Genomic DNA, 18,298 nt, shown 5'->3' with positions numbered 1-18,298 from the left:
TTTCTGAGGAGAAATTCAAGCCAGTAGTAGAAATTCACATGAGTAACAAGGAGCCAAATGTTGATCACCAAGACAATGGGGAAAATGTCTGCGGGGCATGTGAGAAGTCATCACAGCAGCCCCTCCCAACCCAGGCCCAGAGACCTAGGAGAGAAAAATAGTTTCATGGGCTGGGCCCAGGGTCTTGCTGCTTTCTGCAGTCTCAGGACTTACTTGGTTCCCTGCGTCCCAGATGTGGCTAAAATGAGCCAAGTATAGCTCAGGCCATGGCTTCCAGGGGTGTAAGCCCTAAGCCTTGGCAGCTTCCATGTGGTTTTGAGCCTGTGGGTGCACAGAAGTCAGAATTGAGGTTTGAGAACCTCCTTCTAGATTTCAGAGGATGTATGGAAATGCCTGGATGTCCAGGCAGAAGTTTGCTGCAGGGGTGGAGACCTCATGGAGAACCTCTGCTAGAGCAGTGAAGAAGGGAAATGTGGGGTTAGAGCCCCCACAGGAAGTCCCCACTGGGACACTGCCTAGTGGAGCTGTGAGAAGATGGCCACTGTCCTCCAGACCCCAGAATGGTAGATCCACTGACGGCTTGCAATGTGTGCCTGGAAAAGCTGTGGACACTCAATGCCAGCCTGTGAAGGAAGCTGGCAGTCGAGGGGGTGGGGGCTGTACCCTGCAAAATCACAGCTGCCCAAGGCTGCAGGAGTCCCACCTCTTGTATCAGAATTACCTGCATGTGAGACATGGAGTCAAAGGATATCATTTTGGAGCTTTAAGATTTGACTGCCCCACTGGGTTTTGGACTTGCATGGGGGCTGTAGCCCCTTTGTTTTGGCCAATTTCTCCCATTTGGAATGGATGTATTTACCCAATGCTTTTACCCCCATTGTATCTAGGAAGTACCTAACTTGCTTTTGATTTTACAGGTCCATAGGCAGAAGGGACTTGCCTTGTCTCAGATGAGACTTTGGACTTGGACTTTTGGGTTGATGCTGGAATGAGTTAAGACTTTCAGGGACTGTAGGAAAGGCATGATTGTGTTTTGAAATGTTAGGGCATGATATTTGGGAGGGGCCAGAGGCAGAATGATGTGGTTTAACTGTGTCCCCACCCAAATGTTGTCTTGAATTATAGTTTCCACAATCCCCATGTGTTGTGGGAGAGACCTGGTCGGAGGTAATTGAGCCATGGTACCAGTTACTTTCATGCTGCTATTCTTATGATAGTGAGTTCTCCTGAGATCTGGTGGTTTATAAGGAGCTTTCCTGCCTTCTGCTCAGCACTTCTCCTTCCTGCCATCATGTGAAGAAGGACGTGTTTGCTTCTCCTTCCGGTGTGATTCTAAGTTTCTTGAGGCCTCCTCTGTAATGAGGAATGTGAGTCAATTAAACCTCTTTCCTTTATAAATTATCCAGTCTTGGGCAGTTTGTTATAGCAGTGTGAGAACGGACTAATATAGCATACTTATTAATCAATATCTAGAGTTAATACATTGCCCTTTTGTTGAACAATACCAGGGATTTGTAACACATTAACTATGATTGTTAGTGTTGCATTTTTAATCCCCATGACACTTCTATTATTTTCATACAGTTTAGTATTTATATAATTACATATTTACTTCTCTTTTTTCCTTTTCATTTTTTTTTTTTTTTTTTTTTTTTTGAGACGGAGTCTCGCGCTGTCGCCCAGGCTGGAGTGCAGTGGCCGGATCTCAGCTCACTGCAAGCTCCGCCTCCCGGGTTCACGCCATTCTCCGGCCTCAGCCTCCCGAGTAGCTGGGACTACAGGCGCTGCCACCTCGCCTGGCTATTTTTTGTATTTCTTAGTAGAGACGGGGTTTCACCGTGTTAGCCAGGATGGTCTCGATCTCCTGACCTCGTGATCCGCCCATCTCGGCCTCCCAAAGTGCTGGGATTACAGGCTTGAGCCACCACGCCCGGCCTCCTTTTCATTCTTTATTGCAACTCTGATTCAAATATTTTTGTACTGAAAGGTGATATATTGTAGTGCTTAAGACCATGGGTTCTAGAGCCAAAATGTGATTTTTCCAGACTGCTTTTTATTTCTGCTTGACAAATAGGGAAACTGAGGCAGAGGGATAATGGTAACACACTCAAGGCTACATCTAGTAAATGACAGAGGCAGGATTTAAATCCATCCATTCCCCAGTAGCACCCCTTGCACTGTGGAGGGCTTGGTAGTAAGCCATGGTCTAGGAAATCTGTTGGTGACACAATGCACCAGAGCCCTCTCCACTGTCAGAAAATATACATGCACGTTCACATCCCTCTAAAGCCTTGGGGCTTATGAAGTCCACACATAATTCCTATGAAAAGGTTAATTTTATAAGTAAATCACAGGTGAGTTGAATTTCACCCTTGTGAATGCTTATAAACTCATTTTTTTGTGTGTGTGTTTCTCTTGATTTAAGTAATTGGAACTGTCCTGCAAAATTTACAGGAGAAGCTCCTTCCAGATATATATAGTTCTGTTTCTGGACTCTCTCCATCTTGGTTCATTTTTCCTGGGCAAACTAAGCAGCAGACCCTTGCTTTATAAACCAAATCATTGAATCTCCCCAAATGCAAAGTCATTTAGATGTTGGTAAGCCTCAGGAGAGATTTGTGATAGAATTATTATATGCTGAAGAGTTTGAAGCCATCTCTGGTGGAGAGGGTCCTTTGAGAAGTGTAGTTAACACAGAACAGTCTTCTAGGTCTTCTAGATTTTCGACTATCTTTATGAGGCTTTCCACCGTGTCAGAGGGCAGCATGTTGGAGACATTGGCTCTGAACTTTTCCTCTAGGTCCTCCTGGCTCAGTGGTTTTCTCCAGTGCCCATAGAAGGTATCAGAGCGATGTGTGAAGGTGGCTCCATCCTTGAGGGTGACACTTATTTCACAGTACAGTGTGTTGAAGCTTGGCAAGTTGTCCGGAGGGTACTCCAGCTCCACCTTACTGAGCAGCTCTCTCACCTGTGGTCTGTTGATCTGGCATTCATGGAATGCGGGGACAGCGATGCTACCATCAAGCAGCATGGCACAGGCCACGTACTGGAATGAATGACGGGCTTCATGCTCCGAGTCTGGAAAGGACCTGTTTACATACTGGACATTTGGTATCCTGAGCACAATTCTCTTAATGTAGTCAATTGGAAGCAGGGCTGTCTCTGCTACAAGGTTCTTTCTCACAGATGCAGCTGCGTCTGCCACCCAGTGGGTACATAAATGCGCAGGAAAACGCTTAAAGGCCACATCCTGCTGGTCCAGCAGCCAGCTGTAGGAATCTAGGTTTGGAAGGACTTTTGGGGAATAGTTGGCATAAAAGGCCCCAAATCCTGCCTCCAAGTCTAAGACCTGCTTGTTTCCTTGGAGACCCAGCATTGCCAGAAATGCAGCTTCTATCCCATGCTTGGCAGCATTGCCAATGTGGAGGGGCTTGGTCTGAGTGGCAGCATTGGCCATGGGTGCCCCAGCATGGGAAACAGCAATGGCCAGGGCTTCTTGGCACTTTGTCGAGCTAAGTCCTAAAAACTTGGATGCAGTGGCAGCACTACCCAATGTTCCTACCACGGAAGGGGGATGGAATCTGAAAAGCAAAGAAGCAGAGTTGGAAATGTACAAACCTTAATCACCAGGAGGCAGGATAGCATAGTCATCAAGAGCATTGATAATGGAGTCACACTGCCCAGGTTCAGATCTCAGCTCCATTACTTTATTAGCTATGTGATCTGGGGAAAGTTATTCAACTTCTCTGTAGATTTTTTCTTACACAAAATGGTGATAGGCCAGGTGCGATGGCTCATGTCTATAATCCCAGGACTTTGGGAGGCTAAGGTGGGAGGGTCATCTGGGGTCAGGAGTTCGAGACTAGCCTGGCCAAAATGGCGAAACACTGACTCTACTAAAAATGCAAAAATTTGCTGGACGTGGTGCTAGGTGCCTGCAGTCCCAGCTACTTGGGAGGCTGAGGCAGGAGAATCACTTGAACCTGAGAGGCAGAGGCTGCAGTGAGCTGAGATCATGCTGCTGTACTCCAGCCTGGGTGACAGAGTGAGACTGTCTCAAAAAATATAATAATAAAAATAATAATAATAAGGCCAGGCATGATGGCTTATGCCTGTAATGCCAGCACTTTGGGAGGCCGAGGCAGGCAGATCACAAGGTCAAGAGCTCGAGACTATCCTGGCCAACATGATGAAACCCTGTCTCTATTAAAAATACAAAAATTAGCTGGGGGTGGTGGTGCATGCCTGTAGTCCCAGCTACTTGGGAGGCTGAGGCAGGAGAATCACTTGAACCCGGGAGGCGGAGGTTGCAGTGAGCTGAGATCACACCACTGCACTCCAGCCTGGCAACAGAGTGAGACTCCATCTCAAAAAATAAAATAAAATAAAACAAAATGGTGATAATAATAGCGTTGACCTCTTAGAGTTTTAGGAGCTTTGAATAAATTAACATGCTTACGATAGTGTGTAGCACACAGTGAGTTCTTTATAAATGGTACCATTACAATTATTGCCAGAAAGGCAACAGCTATTGATTGCTGAAATCTTACCTAAGTAACTGTGAGAATTGTGGGCCTTGAAGAAACTGTGAAACTTCACTACCCAGTATTTCAATTTACTTCTCTCCTAGCAGGCTGGCCAAGTGGCAACATAAATCTGAGACTGAGCCATATGATGTGGCCGACATTTGACCATTTTTTATCTGCAGGATGAACAGTCAGGGTAAGGATATTCTGAATGTCCTCATTAGTCTGAGGGACGCTAGCCAGTCTCAGAACAGATTCTGCTCTGAGGATGAAATAAGGAATACTCAGTACACCCATGAACGCCAGAATGACATGAATCACCTTGCGACGAGAGGCCCAATTTATCTCATGGTCCAGGTTGCACTCTTGAAGTCACTTCTTTAAATGTGGATGGAGGGTTTCGTATGTGACTGGTGTATTGACTTATCTACCTGTGCTAATGTTAACATCTTCCGCTGAGCCGGCCTCTAAGTCAGAAAGGCCTACAGAGATAATGATTGACAGATGAAGGGGATGTGACTACCTTTTGATGGGGCAAATTCTCTCCATACCTCTTTGGTATGTCTTTGGCCTCCTTGGCAAAATGCAGTAATCGGCCTTGCACTTCAATACCAACATTGAAAGCCAGCAGCAGGTCAAGGCCAGAAAACTTTGGACTCCTTGGCAGGGCTTCTGCTAAAGCTGTGAGGACAGGAAGGACAGCCCCAGAAGGGTGGGTGGCAGGGTGCCATGTGTCATCAAAATCCATGGAGTGAATCTATGTAAACAGACACAAACAGCGACAAAAAAACCTTAAATTTTCCCTTACTGCAATGGCTTTTGGAACACTAAGGACTTAGTTTAGTAATAACCTTGTTTTATGTGAGATTCTTTTGATCTGATTCTCAGAAAAGAAAATCTGAGAACTGTCTGTGATTTTTTTCTTTTTTCTTTTCTTTTTTTTTTTTTTTTTTGAGACGGAGTCTCGCTCTGTCACCTAGGCTGGAGTGCAGTGCCATGATCTTGGCTTACTGCAACCTCTGCCTCCCAGGTTCAAGCAAGTCTCCTGCCTCAGCCTCCGGAGCAGCTGGGATAACAGGTGCCCACCACTGCCCTGGCTAATTTTTGTATTTTTAGTAGAGATGGGGCTTCACCATGTTGGCCAGGGTGGTCTCGAACTCCTGACCTTGTTATCCACCCACCTCAGCCTCCCAAAGTGTTGGGATTACGGGCATGAGCCACCGCATCTGGCCTGGCTGTGATTATTAGTCACGTGGCCGGCCCGTGGGAAATGCTGTTCCTCTGCCAGAGGAGCGGAGTACCTTGGAGAGCAGCTTGTGAGACCCAAGGAGCTTGGGTCTTGCCCTGGTGGCCTAAGGTCCCTCTGCCATGGCCCCTGGAAAGATCTATAATCCCCTTTAAAAACAAAGCTGCAGAATCAGGTGGCTGGCAATTCTTTCCTCCTCCACCCTTTAAATAAGTTGCACTGCAAGTTTAATGTCATTTATTCCATATGAGGCCATATGTTTTTGTACCTTTTTATTATGAACTAATTTCAAACTTTTAGAGAAGTTGTAAGACGAGCACAAGAACTCTCAAATCCAAATTAACTTTTCAGCTATATATTTAAAAATCATTATTCTCTGCTTTAAGATTTTATTCCTCTTTCTCCCAGCCATTTTCTTTTTCCTTATATTAAAACAGTAATAACCAGAAGTTCATTTAAAAATAGATTTTTATATCTCTTTTCTGTCACTGGTACATTTCCCACTGTTTTCAGGACATTACTTTGGAATGCACCATTGGCTTTAACTTTCAATCTCCTGAGCTATTGTCCCCATAAATCATAAAAATATCTCAAAAATCCCAACATATCCGTTTCCAAGTTACATCTTGTAGAATACTTCCCCTGACACACAGAAAAAGTATAAAAATCATCCGTCAGATGAGAAGTACAGATTTTTGGTTCAGAAAATACAGACACTGTATGGCTATTGTTCCTTTCTCAATAACTATCTGTTGAATGGATGAATGAATGAATGAATAAAAAGCACATTACTGGAGAGAAACTGGCCCCAAACAGGAAAAACTGAGAAGAAATTTGGTCTGGATGTTGGGTTTTGTATTTTTTGCTATTTATATTCAAGGTTTCGAATTGGGATACCTTAGGGTGTTTTTATCTAAATCCTTCCATCTTTTTTCCTCTACTACAAAGTCTCTTTGAAAAGCATCAATTTACTGTAAAAACATGAAAACCGAATTACTACACAGGGGAGAGGGTAAGCCACTTTATCTCTCTGACTTTCAGTTCTTTCATCTGTAAAATATAGAATTTGGGCAATTTCTGAGATATTTCCCGACTCTAAAATTATTGTGATTATCTAATAGTTGAAAAGACGTGTAAACCTCCTTACAGCCACACCGTTCACAAAAGCAGCATATGTGGGTGGAAGCCTGATGTCTGGCCGACCCCAAACAGTGCTGGTTATGTTGGAACTGTAGATCTGGAACAAAAGCAAATCAACCAGTGATAGTGTCAATACAGTATACCAAGTCACCATTTCCAGAGTTATTCTTCATCTTTGGAGGCATTATTCATGGTTCTGACTTGAACCTTTGCTACAGATAGAAGCCCTAGTTATTGAATTCCTCTCATCCTTGTAGAATACACAACTTTCCTCCATGAAATGGGGAGGAGATGTTGCTTGATCCCAGATCATGATCCGGAAGTACTCCAGGGAAGCACATCTGAAGTTACTCTTATTTAGTCCTTGGGGTTAATACCAGGAAAGATGGACTAACTGTCTATCTCAAATACACCCTAGGGAGAGCAGGAGCTCTCACGTACATCCCTACTCTGCTCAGAGTACTTGACCAGGCTTTTCTCCAGAGAATAAGAATAATAAACTGTGAGATATTACTAGTGTATGATTTTGTTTGTTTGTTTTTAAGGTATGGTCTTGCTCTGTTGCCTTGGCTGGAGTGCAGTGGTATGATCTTGACTTACCATAACCCCAACCTCTCGGGCTCAAATGATCCTCCCACCTCTCAGCCTCCCGAGTAGCTGGGACTATAGGCGTGTGCTATCACACCTGGCTAATTTGTATGTTTTGTTTTTGTTTTTATAGAGATGGGGCTTTGCCATGTTGCCCAGGCTGGTCTTAAATTCCTAGGCTCAAGCAGTCTGCCCACCTTGCCCTGTGGAAGTGCTGGGATTATAGGTGTGAGCCATTGTGCCTGACTGTGTATGGTTTTAAGACAGTGACTTAGTAAAGAATATGGATGACTATTAAAACTCAAATAATGGAACATAGAAAATTATTAAAATGATATAGAACAGTGCTATGTACATCAAGTGCTGTCTATAAAAAGAAGTATAGATTAAATGTAACACATATGTATGCGCTGGGTTTTATCTCTAACATAGACTTTGACCTTCTTACCTTGCTATATTGGCTGGCTTTGTGAAACACTTCCGTACTGGTTCCCAGGAACCCAGCACCCAGAGTGTCTAGAATCATCCTCTTGCTCCTCTGAATAACGCGATCTGTCAGGTGTCCCGCTTTCAAGCCATGGATAGTTGTGGCAAAGCTTTCTGTGATAGACTTTAAAGGGAAGAGTGTTAGGACAGGGCTACACCCCACTCTGTACTTACACACTTCTGTTCTATAAAAAACCTTGAGGCACTTTTGTGCAAAGAGTTTTGCTCCACTACAAGAAACCCAGTTGATCAGATTTAGTTTAATTTCTAAAAACGATGTGTACTAAGCATCTATTATGTGTGAGGCAGAGGGATGTGGGAGCACACAGCAGCCAGTTTCTCTCCTCAGTCGAGTTGAGGGGCAGCATAGCAAGCACAGGACACAGTATTGTGTGATGGATGGTGGTGGGGGGAAGCACAGAGAGTTGTGGGAGGAGGACGCGAGGGACACCTCGTCTGTGTAATAGGGATTTCTGTGGGTGCAGTGCGCAGCTGCTATTATGAGATACCTGCCAGGCACTGTGCTGAATGTCTCAAATATATTACCCTTTTAATACCCACAAGTCTCCAGGTAGTTATTTTTGCAGGTGAGGAGACTGAGACCTAGAAAACTAAAGTCACTAATTTTCACAGCTTTTAAATGGTGGAATCTGAACAGAAGCCCCTATAGGTCTAACTCCACAATCAGGGCATCTAGCTATCAAGTCCAAAATGGTCTGATGAACATGTACCTCAGAACCACCTGGAGTTCTTGCTGAAAATGAACATTTCTGGTCCCCACTCTAGACTACCAAAATTAGACTCTCCCCAGAAATGGAACCTCTGGAAGCATAGCTCAGGATTCTGTTTTCATTAGGATCTCTAGGAGGCTCTCAAGTGTTCTGGTGCGCTTATGTCCAATATGGCAGCTACTCTCCAATGTGGCTACTGAGCACTTGAAATGCAGCAAATTGAGATGTGTCGTAAAATAAAGACTGAATTTTGAAGGCTTAGTAGGAAAAAAGGATATAAAGCATCTCAATAATTTAAAAATATTGACTACATGCTGAATCAATGTTCAATTCATTGACCAGGTGCAGTGGCTCATGCCTGTAATCCCAGCACTTTGGGAGACTGAGGCGGATGGATCACTTGAGGTCAGCAATTTAAGATCAGTCTGGCCAATGTGGCAAAACCCCATGTCTACTAAAAATACAAAAATTAGCCAGGTGTGATGGTGGGTACGTGTAATCCCAGCTACTCGAGAGACTGAGGTGGGAAAATTGCTTGAACCTGGGAGGTGGAGGTTGCAGTGAGCCGAGATCATGCCACTGCACTCCAGCCTGGGCAACAGAATGAGATTCCTCTCATCTTAATAGAAACATATTCAATATATTGATATCAACATATCAATAATATGTGGGATACAGTATAAATAAAACATGTTATTAATTGATCAGTTTTTTCTAAACATTTTCTAAAATTTAAATACTAGAAAATTTTAAATTACATATGTGACTTAAGAACCACTGCCTGCTCTTCCCTGTTGGTGGAGACATTAATACTTGATCTGGTTATGAAAACTTAAGAATAGTCATCAGATAATAGCGCAGGGTGATGAGAATGGAGGGTAAAGGTAGAAGTGGAAGTGAGGGCCAAGGCTGGGAGGTGCGAGAGAGTGGAGGGAGTTTGGCTCCCTTCAGCTGCGGAGTTGAATACAGGAGACAGAGGTGACAGGGAGAATGGATTTCCAACTTATGACCGAATGATGAACATTACATCACACTAAAGACTGTGATGTTAATGGGGAGCCGAAGTGCTATCTTAAGAAAAGTAGAGTTATGGTCAGAACTAACGTTTTGGAAAGATTCCTGTAGGCAATTGTATAGAGAATGGATTGGAGATGGGTAGACAGGGGCGGTGAAAGGACTGCTGCAGTAGCCCAGGTTCTGGATAGGGAAATGGCAGTGCCATTGGCCAAGAGAGAGAACACAGGAAGAGGAGCAGCCTTCCAAGCAGTGATGATGGGCTCAGTGTAAACTTGTTGCGTATGAAGTGTCTGTGTTCATCCTACTGGAGAAGCTCATTTTGCTTCTACCCATAAGCTATGAAACTTAAATTTCATAAGCAGTGGAGTACTCTGCAGTTCCTTTAAAATTCAAATTCTTCAATACATAGACAGTTATTTTGTTTTCTACACATTTTCGCAGGACAGCATCTATTATGTAGAGTTAAAAACATCCACTCTTAAGTCAGGTTTCACTATCTGCTCACCACCTAGTGAATGTTGGATTGCTTCCCTTTCTTGCTCTGGTTACTACATCATTGCACAACTTAATTTGTCTATCTCAACACCAGAGACTTCATTTTTAAATCTTAACTATAAGGTGAGGGGCTACTGGATTAGGGGACCTGGGGTATCTGGGGTTCTCTGATACTGAGCTCAGTGCCAGGACAGAGCTACAGAGATGGAACCCGTGCCTAGCTGAACGTCCTTCAACCTGGCCACTGACTAGTCCCATTTACAGAGTCTCAAGTCAGATTTGTCAAGTCAAGGAACATTTGCCATTTTCAAAAGGATGGGCTACTTTTCATGTCTCCGCGAGCTTTAATAGAAAGGTGGAGGGGGGTTTGGGGTGGGGGAAAGCAGGAGAGAAGATGGCTGGTAGAGAGAAAGGATGCTGGCACAAAGGTTTCAGATTAGGGTGGAAGAATAACAATCATGTTGATTTTCACACTGCTAGAAATTTGAGTTAAAATATTTTTAGGGGCAGAGGGGGAGAAGTAGAATGGGTTTAAACTCAAGAGTTTCAAATATTGATTGAATCCCTGACTCTAAGCAAAACTACCTCTTTTAAACCTCTCTTCCAACCCCCACAAGTCCCACAGTTGAGGGCATGTAGTAATTGATCATTCATCTCTTCAGGGCTAGATCTGACCCAGGGCTGTCTTATGGAGGAATGTGAGACTGGGGAGCAGGTGGGGCAGGTGGGTTGGTGACATGGAGCCCTGGAGGTAATTGCACCGTCCATCCATATGAGACCGGGCTGCTGGTGATACAGGAAGGTGGAACACGGGAATCCCCTGGAAGTCATGAGCAGCACCCTGTGTGCCAAAGAATACATGGCTCTCCCTGGCCCCTGAAGGAATGAAATGTGAGGGAAATAAACACACAGCTGCTCAGCTGTCGGTGGGCCTTGCGTTCATCTGTTTCTAAAATATCTTTCTGATCTGCTTGACCTTCTTATGGCATTTGCATCTCTTTTTAGTTAAATACAATGATTATTAATGTATAAGTTAAGGCATAACATAAAGCCATTGAACAAATCAATTTCACAAGTTCTTTTTTTTTTTTTTTTAGACAGAGTCTCGTTCTATTGCCTAGGCTGGAGTGCAGTGGCACGATCTCGGCTCACTGTGAGCTCTGCCTCCCGAGTTCACACCATTCTCCTGCCTCAGCCTCCCCAGTAATTGGGACTACAGGTGCCCAACACCACGCCCAGCTAATATTTTTTGTATTTTTAGTGGATATGGGGTTTCACCAAGTTAGTGAGTATGGTCTCAATCTCCTGACCTCGTGATCTGCCCACCTCGGCCTCCCAAAGTGCTGGGATTACAGGTGTGAGCCACCGTTCTTACTATGAGTCCAGCACTGTTCTAAGCTCTCAAGAATGCCAAGTCAATACTGGATCATTCCTGCCTTAAAAAGCATGATCACACGACTGCACTCCAGCTTGGGTGACAAAGCATGACCCTCTTATCTTCTACAGAAAGTGGTGACAATAAATAGATTAACAAAAACACAATCTGGCAGTGTCATAATGGACACATAAAACTAGGGGGTGAAAATTTAATGAACTTGTCGTGATTCATCCCCTTCCTAACTTCATACAATAGAGTCATGTATCTCATTTGTAAAACAGTAATGAAAGCCACCATGCAGTTAGTTAGGAAGCCCACAGGTTATAAGAAAAGTTAAAGCAGAGGCAGGTAGTTCTTAAAAGGAGAGGGCAACTGAAGAAATTGAGAAAGGAAGAAGTCTGCTAGAAAAGCAATTTAAGTAAGTCACATAAAATGTCACAATACCTTGAGCATCATTTTGTTGTTAAGAGGAGGTTCAGTTCAGAAGGAGTGAACCAGAGGAGTAATTTGTTTGCTGGATGTCTGACTGCCTTTATACCCTTCGCTCCTCTCAAACCCATTTCCTTTCATTTTGTTCTAACCCTAGAATTTCTATCATTTCAACACCTCCTGACTAGACTCACTTTAACTTCCCCTTTAAGGGACTGTTTAACTCTTCCATGGATGAAGAATTCAGTGAGGCTAGGATGTACAGTAATCTTGATCATATGATTCCTCACAGGCATCAGAAAACGTAAATTTATAGTAAACCTAGGATTGCCTTTTGTGCCTACATAGCTTATGTCAATACTAGAAGAATATCTACACTCTTTTAAGTAGATATTCTACTTCTCAAAATGTATCCTAAGGAAGTAAGTATGGATGTATGGAAAATTTTAGGGAAAAAAAACTCCACCTGCACACAAACAAAATTCATACCCTTGCTTATAAGATCAAAAACTGGAAACATGGCCATGTGCATTGGCTCACGCCTATAATCCTAGTGCTTTGGGAGGCCAAGGTGGGAGGATTACTTGAGGCCAGGAGTTTGAGACCAGCCTGGGCAACAAAACAAGACCTTGCCTCTAAAAAAAATAAAAAATAAAAATAGCCAGGTGCAGTGGCGTGTGCCTGTAGTCATAACTACTTGGGAGGCCGAGGCAGGGGGATCACTTGAGCCCAGGAGATTGGGGCTGCAGTGAGCTATGATCACACGACTGCACTCCAGCTTGGGTGACCGAGCGTGACCCTCTCTCAAAAAAAAAAAAAAAAAGAAAAGAAAAGAAAAAAGAAAACAATCACATGCCCTCACATTTTGGATCGGTTAGGTAAAATGTGGCATGTGCAATATTTAAGGTACACTCCCATTTTCCCCTTCCACTTTACCCTGTTGGTCACCATTGTCTAGGGACAAATGTGCTGACCAGAAGTTTCTGGCAACTTGAGATTAAGAACCTGGAAGGGCACTGGGGGTAAATGACACTTTTCCCCAGCTTGTACCCTTGCTCATTCCTGAACTGCTCTTTTCATATTTGCACATCTCTGATTCTTGGTCCTCTGCCTGGCTTCTGGAATATAGTGCCTTCCTCCCTGCCATCCTGCTATTGCTGGAGTCTGCTTCAACACAGCTTGTCCAGGCCTCTTTGCCTATAATCAATCACTATGATATGGCTTGCCTGGAATTAACTCTGCTCCTCTAGGCAATTGCCACTTCCCCTGGATTGCCTAGTCCTATCCAATTGGTTTGCAGTTATAGTGGGTACCAAAAACAAATGATTTCAAATCTGAACTTGTTGTTCTAGATATGGTGGCAGAATTTGTCTTTGGAGAAGACTGCATTTAAATTATGGAGGAAATCTCCATGAGCTTTGAGGTTCCATTTCAATCCTATTACAGAAGAGTTTGGGACAAAGGAGTTAAAATGCTCTGTGTAAAAATGCAAAAGCCCGTCTTTCTTGTGGGCAGGAGATCACTCTGTGAGATGAGGTTAGGTAATTGTGCTTGTGTTGGTTGAAGCCTGTAGAGAAAGAATGTTAGGGCTCTGGAGACAGGGCTAAGAGCAGAGTCAGTGGGAACCCCCATGGATTGGTTGGGGTGGTGTGATGGCTATAGGCTAGGAGCTCCAGGGGGAAGTGGCCAGCAGGAAACCCTGCATGAAAGGACATAGGCAGACAGATTTAAAGAGCTGTGAGATCAAATACGTAATTTGAAGTTTATTTTTCAGCATAATAATTCCCTGGTGCTATTCTTATATCTTTAGGAAAATTTGTTACATACTACAACCTAGTGTTAACCATGTTTTGGGAAATGAAAGCAGAGGAAGTTGATCATGCATGGAGTAGAAAGGGCTGGTGAGAGAAGCTCAGGGTACCAGTCAGAGGGAGAAGAGACCAGCAGCAACCAGGGGAATGTAGGTACTTTTTGGTTACCCTAAGTAGTTAATGAAGAGTCAATGGAAATCGGGGTGTGATTGTACATACTTGGGTGTACAGAAGAAGAATGCAGAAAGATGGGCACTTGGGGATGTTTGAAGTCTACTCATTGGCCAACTGCTACCTTAAGTGGGTTTCCCAATCATGCTGCAGACTGGGGAAACCCAGACCTAGGCTCTGTGTTCACATAGATGGTTGTTTTGTGCATCAAGATGCCATTTCAGATGATCTTTATTTTATACTGGTGGATTCCAAAACCACCTTCCATTAGAAGGATGGATTCCTGCGTCAAAAGAACAAGATGAGTATTTTGGGGCCATTGTGTAAGAAAAATCACATTATAAGATTATGTGGTGCATTGCTGAATACTCTACATAAATTGATGTTTAGAGTAATCTTATCAAGTTGAAAGGAAAGATAGACATCTAGTTTGATAAATGCTTAAAACTATCTTAAGCATTAACCTAGTTGAGAATTCTGGAGTTTTCAGCTTAAAGTTATATGCACATAGTAATGTAGTAGATTCTTTTATTTCCCAAAAGAGGCTTCATGAGAGTTTTCACTAGTATTACTCTCAATTTAAATAAGAGAAAGTCAAGATCCCAAGAAGCTATATATATATAGCTTAAATATATATATATGAGATATATTAAATTTATATATAAATATATATATATATTTTTTTCAAGTTGAGAGTGAGATTTGGAGTTGAGGCTCCTCAGATCACTGTTACATGAAAGTGAAGAATGGACTGTGATGGGCTCGACCATCTCACATGGAAAGGCTTCCTAAAGGAATGATGAGCTTTATCAAGTCCCTTGAGCTTTAATGGAAGTTCCATCATTTAGCTTCTCTGGGCCTCCAGTTTTGCCACTGTTGCATTCAGAAGAAGAATTAGTTCAATTACTTGGTAGTTTAATTATTTACTTAATATTTTTATGTAACTGTGATCAGCTCAAAGACTAAGACCCTTTGTAATCAGAGTCACTTTCCCTTAATAAATTGTATATTGATAGCAACTCTTCAGTCAGAAACAATTGAAGATGTCCTGTTGCCTTTTGCTTCTAAGTCTAAATAGAAGCCAGAGCTATTGTGTTTAAATGCAGGTCTTGTCTTTGATCACTCCACCCTGGAGGAAGCAATATTGTGAGTCCTATGGAAAGGCCCACATAGGGAGGAATGGAAGGCTCTTGTTAGTCTTTCCATAGCAAGTCAAGTCTTCAGAGACTGCAGCCTCCGTGGCAGCTTGACTCCAACTTCATGAGAGATCCCCAACGAGTCACCCAGCTAAACTGCTGCAGGATTCCTGACCCTTAGAAACTTGAAGAGTTGAGATAGTAAAGTTTTGTTGTTTTAAAAGGAGAAATTTTGAGATAATTTGTTACACAGTGTATTAGCATTTTCCAGAGGAAGAGAACCAACAGAATGTGTCTATGGGGTGTGTGTGTGTGTGTATGCATATTACAAGCAAGCTGGACACCAGTGGAGTGCCAGTCCACGTCTGAAGGCCTGAGAACCAGGAGAGTCAATGATGTAGTTATAGTCTAAATACTGGCAGGCTTGAGACCCAGAAAGAGTAGATGTTTCCGTTTGACTCTAAAGGAAGGAAAAAAACCCTTGTGTCAGCTCAAAAACAATGGGTAGGAGGAATTCCCCCTTATCCTGGGATGGTTCTACCTTTTTGTTTTATTCGGGCCTTCAACTGATTAAATGAAGCCCATTCACATGAGGGAGGAAAATCTGTGTAACTCAATCTATGATTTAAATGTTAGACATTCTCACAGAAACACCCAGAGTAATGTTGGACCAGCTATCTGGGCACCATGTGGCCCAGTTAAGTTGACACATAAAATTAACCATCACACATAGCCATAGATAATTAATAAAGCTCCAAGCTGATAATATGACTTATAAGGGCCCTTATAAGACTGTAGTTATCTCTTCATGCTCATATCAAGCTTAGCATCTGCCACCTACCACCTATTATGGGGCCATGATTTTTATTGCCTAAGAGACCTTTGTAGCAGTGATTCCCTTTTACTTCTTATGCCTTCTCTGCCCACCCTTCTACCTTTTTCTTCTCCTTCATGCTACAACTTCCCTCTCCTTATCTTTCTTCTAAGCCAGTGGTCTTAACTGGGGATGAGTTTGTTCCCAGAGGCCATTGGGCCATGTCTGGAGGTACTTTGGTTGCCACCAAATTGTGGCATCTTATGGGTAGAGTCCAGGTATGTTGCTAAACATTCTACAATGTACAGTACAACCCAACAACAAAATAATTACCAGGCCCAAAATGTTAATAGCACCAAAGTTGAGAAAACCCTGTCTAAAGTTTTACACACTTTTTACTTTAGGAAGTTACATCTAGGGCTGGGCTCATGCTTGTAATCACAGCACTTTGGGAGGCTAAGGCAGGAGAATCACTTGAGCCCAGGAGTTTGAGACCAGCCTGGGCAGCATAATGAGACTCCATTGTGGCAGATCAGGCCTCACTAACCCAGGCCTCCATAACAACTGTTCCAGCACTGACTGAGTGGTTAGATTAAACATTAAAAGCTGTAGAGCCAGTGCCCTCTTACAAAGGCTAGAATGCAACAAAAACCCACCAAGAGTTTTGCCTAGGCCTTTCCCAGGTTTTAGAGCATGACAAAATAACGAAGGAATTCTTAACAGGACCCATTTAGGATTAAACAAGTTTTATTGTGGGTCTGAAGCAGCTCCCCAGACCTCCACAAACAAGCTTTATTGGGGACTGTAGGAACTCTCCAGACCTCCATGATCTTGTCTCCATGAGACAAAATAAGGGTAGTCACTCCAGCACCTGAACGCATTTAGATTAAGTAAATTTACTGAGGCTCCAGAGGAAGGTCTTCAGGACTCAGATCTTAGTTATAGATTACAAGAAGTTAATCATGTATGTCTGTAGATGAATGCACACTTACACACAGACATATTGCTTAGAAGGTATATAAGCTCTGGAAAACTTTGTAATTTTGAGTTGATCTGGTGGTAATTTCCAGGCCTTCTCCCTGTAACTGGTTACAGAAATAAAAACCTCTCTTCTTTCCCAGTTCATCTGCATCTCATTATTGGGCCATGAGAATAAGCAGCCCGACCCTCAGTTTGGTCCAGGAACACTGTCTCTACAAGAAAAAAAAAAAAAAAAAAATGAAGAACTACATCCAAGAGCCCTCCGTAGCATCCTAAGTTTAGGTTATGTGCCCTACCTGTATGTTCCCATGGGATGTAAGGTTCCCCTCTCTGTACCCTTTGTTAGATAGGAACATTCTTTTTAGGCAGGGAACTGATCTACCCTGTTGATCACAATATCCCAGGGTCTCACACAGGACTCCACACATAGGAGGTGCTCAGTCAATGTTGAATAAATTAATGCAAACCTGATGCTTTCAATTAGTCAGTCATATTAACACATGAAAAAATTTAACCCCTCTTCATCCCCAACAGAAATGTGTCAGGAGAATCTATTTTTTATTTTATTTTTTTTGAGACGAAGTCTTGATCTGTCACCCAGGCTGGAGTGGAGTGGCACGATCTCGGCTCACTGCAACCTCTGCCTCCCGGTTCAGGCAATTCTTGTGCCTCAGCCTCCCGAGTAGATGGGATTACAGGAACCCACCATCACACCTGGCTAATTTTTATATTTTTAGTAGAGACAGGATTTTGCCATGTTGGCCAGGCTGGTTTCGAACTCCTGACCTCAGATGATCCACCTGCCTCAGCTTCCCAAAGTGCTGGGATTACAGGTGTGAACCACCACACCCAGTCGAGAATCTATTTTTTAATGGCATGGCTTTTATCCTGTTCTGGAGTGCTGGTCTGCCAGCAAATAGAATACAATGAATAGATCTTTCTCTTCATCCTGATAACAGCAGCTCCCCTATAGGGGATGCTTGTGGAAGAATGTGAACTGTCCGAGTAAACTGGAAATACTTGAAACAACAAATCAGGAATGTAAGAATAGAGACTATTTTTAAAAAAGAAAAGCCACTTTATCTGTTTAATTTTGTCCAAAATAGCTGATTACAGTCTTTGAATTTCAGTTTCCTTTTTTTCTGACTTGCCCTTCTTTGCCACTATTGGGTAACATCGGATGAGTCAATCTCTGAATTGTTATGATTAAGTTTCATCTGATTGTAAACCAATGTTTTAGGAGAGAATACAGCGGTAGCAATCAGGGTTCATTTCCCTGACTAATTTTTTGTTAATTCATTTGGGACATTGAAACATACTTACCATGAGAATGGTTTTATAAAAGATGA

The 18,298-nt window shown here is 42.9% G+C and overlaps 1 protein-coding gene across 2 annotated transcripts; it reads right to left on the bottom strand.

Moving 5' to 3' along the window:
• Window positions 1–2,033: 2,033 nt before the first annotated feature.
• Window positions 2,034–12,164, bottom strand: ACOD1 (aconitate decarboxylase 1). Of its 2 annotated transcripts, XM_003913956.5 has the most exons (5): window positions 12,052–12,164; window positions 7,949–8,110; window positions 6,920–7,009; window positions 5,078–5,283; window positions 2,034–3,581 (listed from the first exon to the last, which is right to left on the bottom strand). In XM_003913956.5, the coding sequence occupies exons 1-5, from the start codon at window positions 12,061–12,063 to the stop codon at window positions 2,606–2,608; spliced, it is 1,446 nt and encodes a 481-aa protein (XP_003914005.1). In that variant the 5' UTR covers window positions 12,064–12,164; the 3' UTR covers window positions 2,034–2,605. The 2 variants fall into 2 exon arrangements, with proteins under 2 accessions (XP_003914005.1, XP_031511769.1); XM_031655909.1 differs by lacking the exon at window positions 6,920–7,009.
• Between the last annotated feature and the right edge of the window lie 6,134 nt (window positions 12,165–18,298).

The sequence above is a fragment of the Papio anubis genome, chromosome 15 (assembly GCF_008728515.1).
Source record: "Papio anubis isolate 15944 chromosome 15, Panubis1.0, whole genome shotgun sequence".
Lineage (NCBI taxonomy): Eukaryota > Metazoa > Chordata > Mammalia > Primates > Cercopithecidae > Papio > Papio anubis.
Note: the sequence above shows the minus strand (reverse complement) of the source record. Positions and strands in the feature narration are given on the sequence as shown.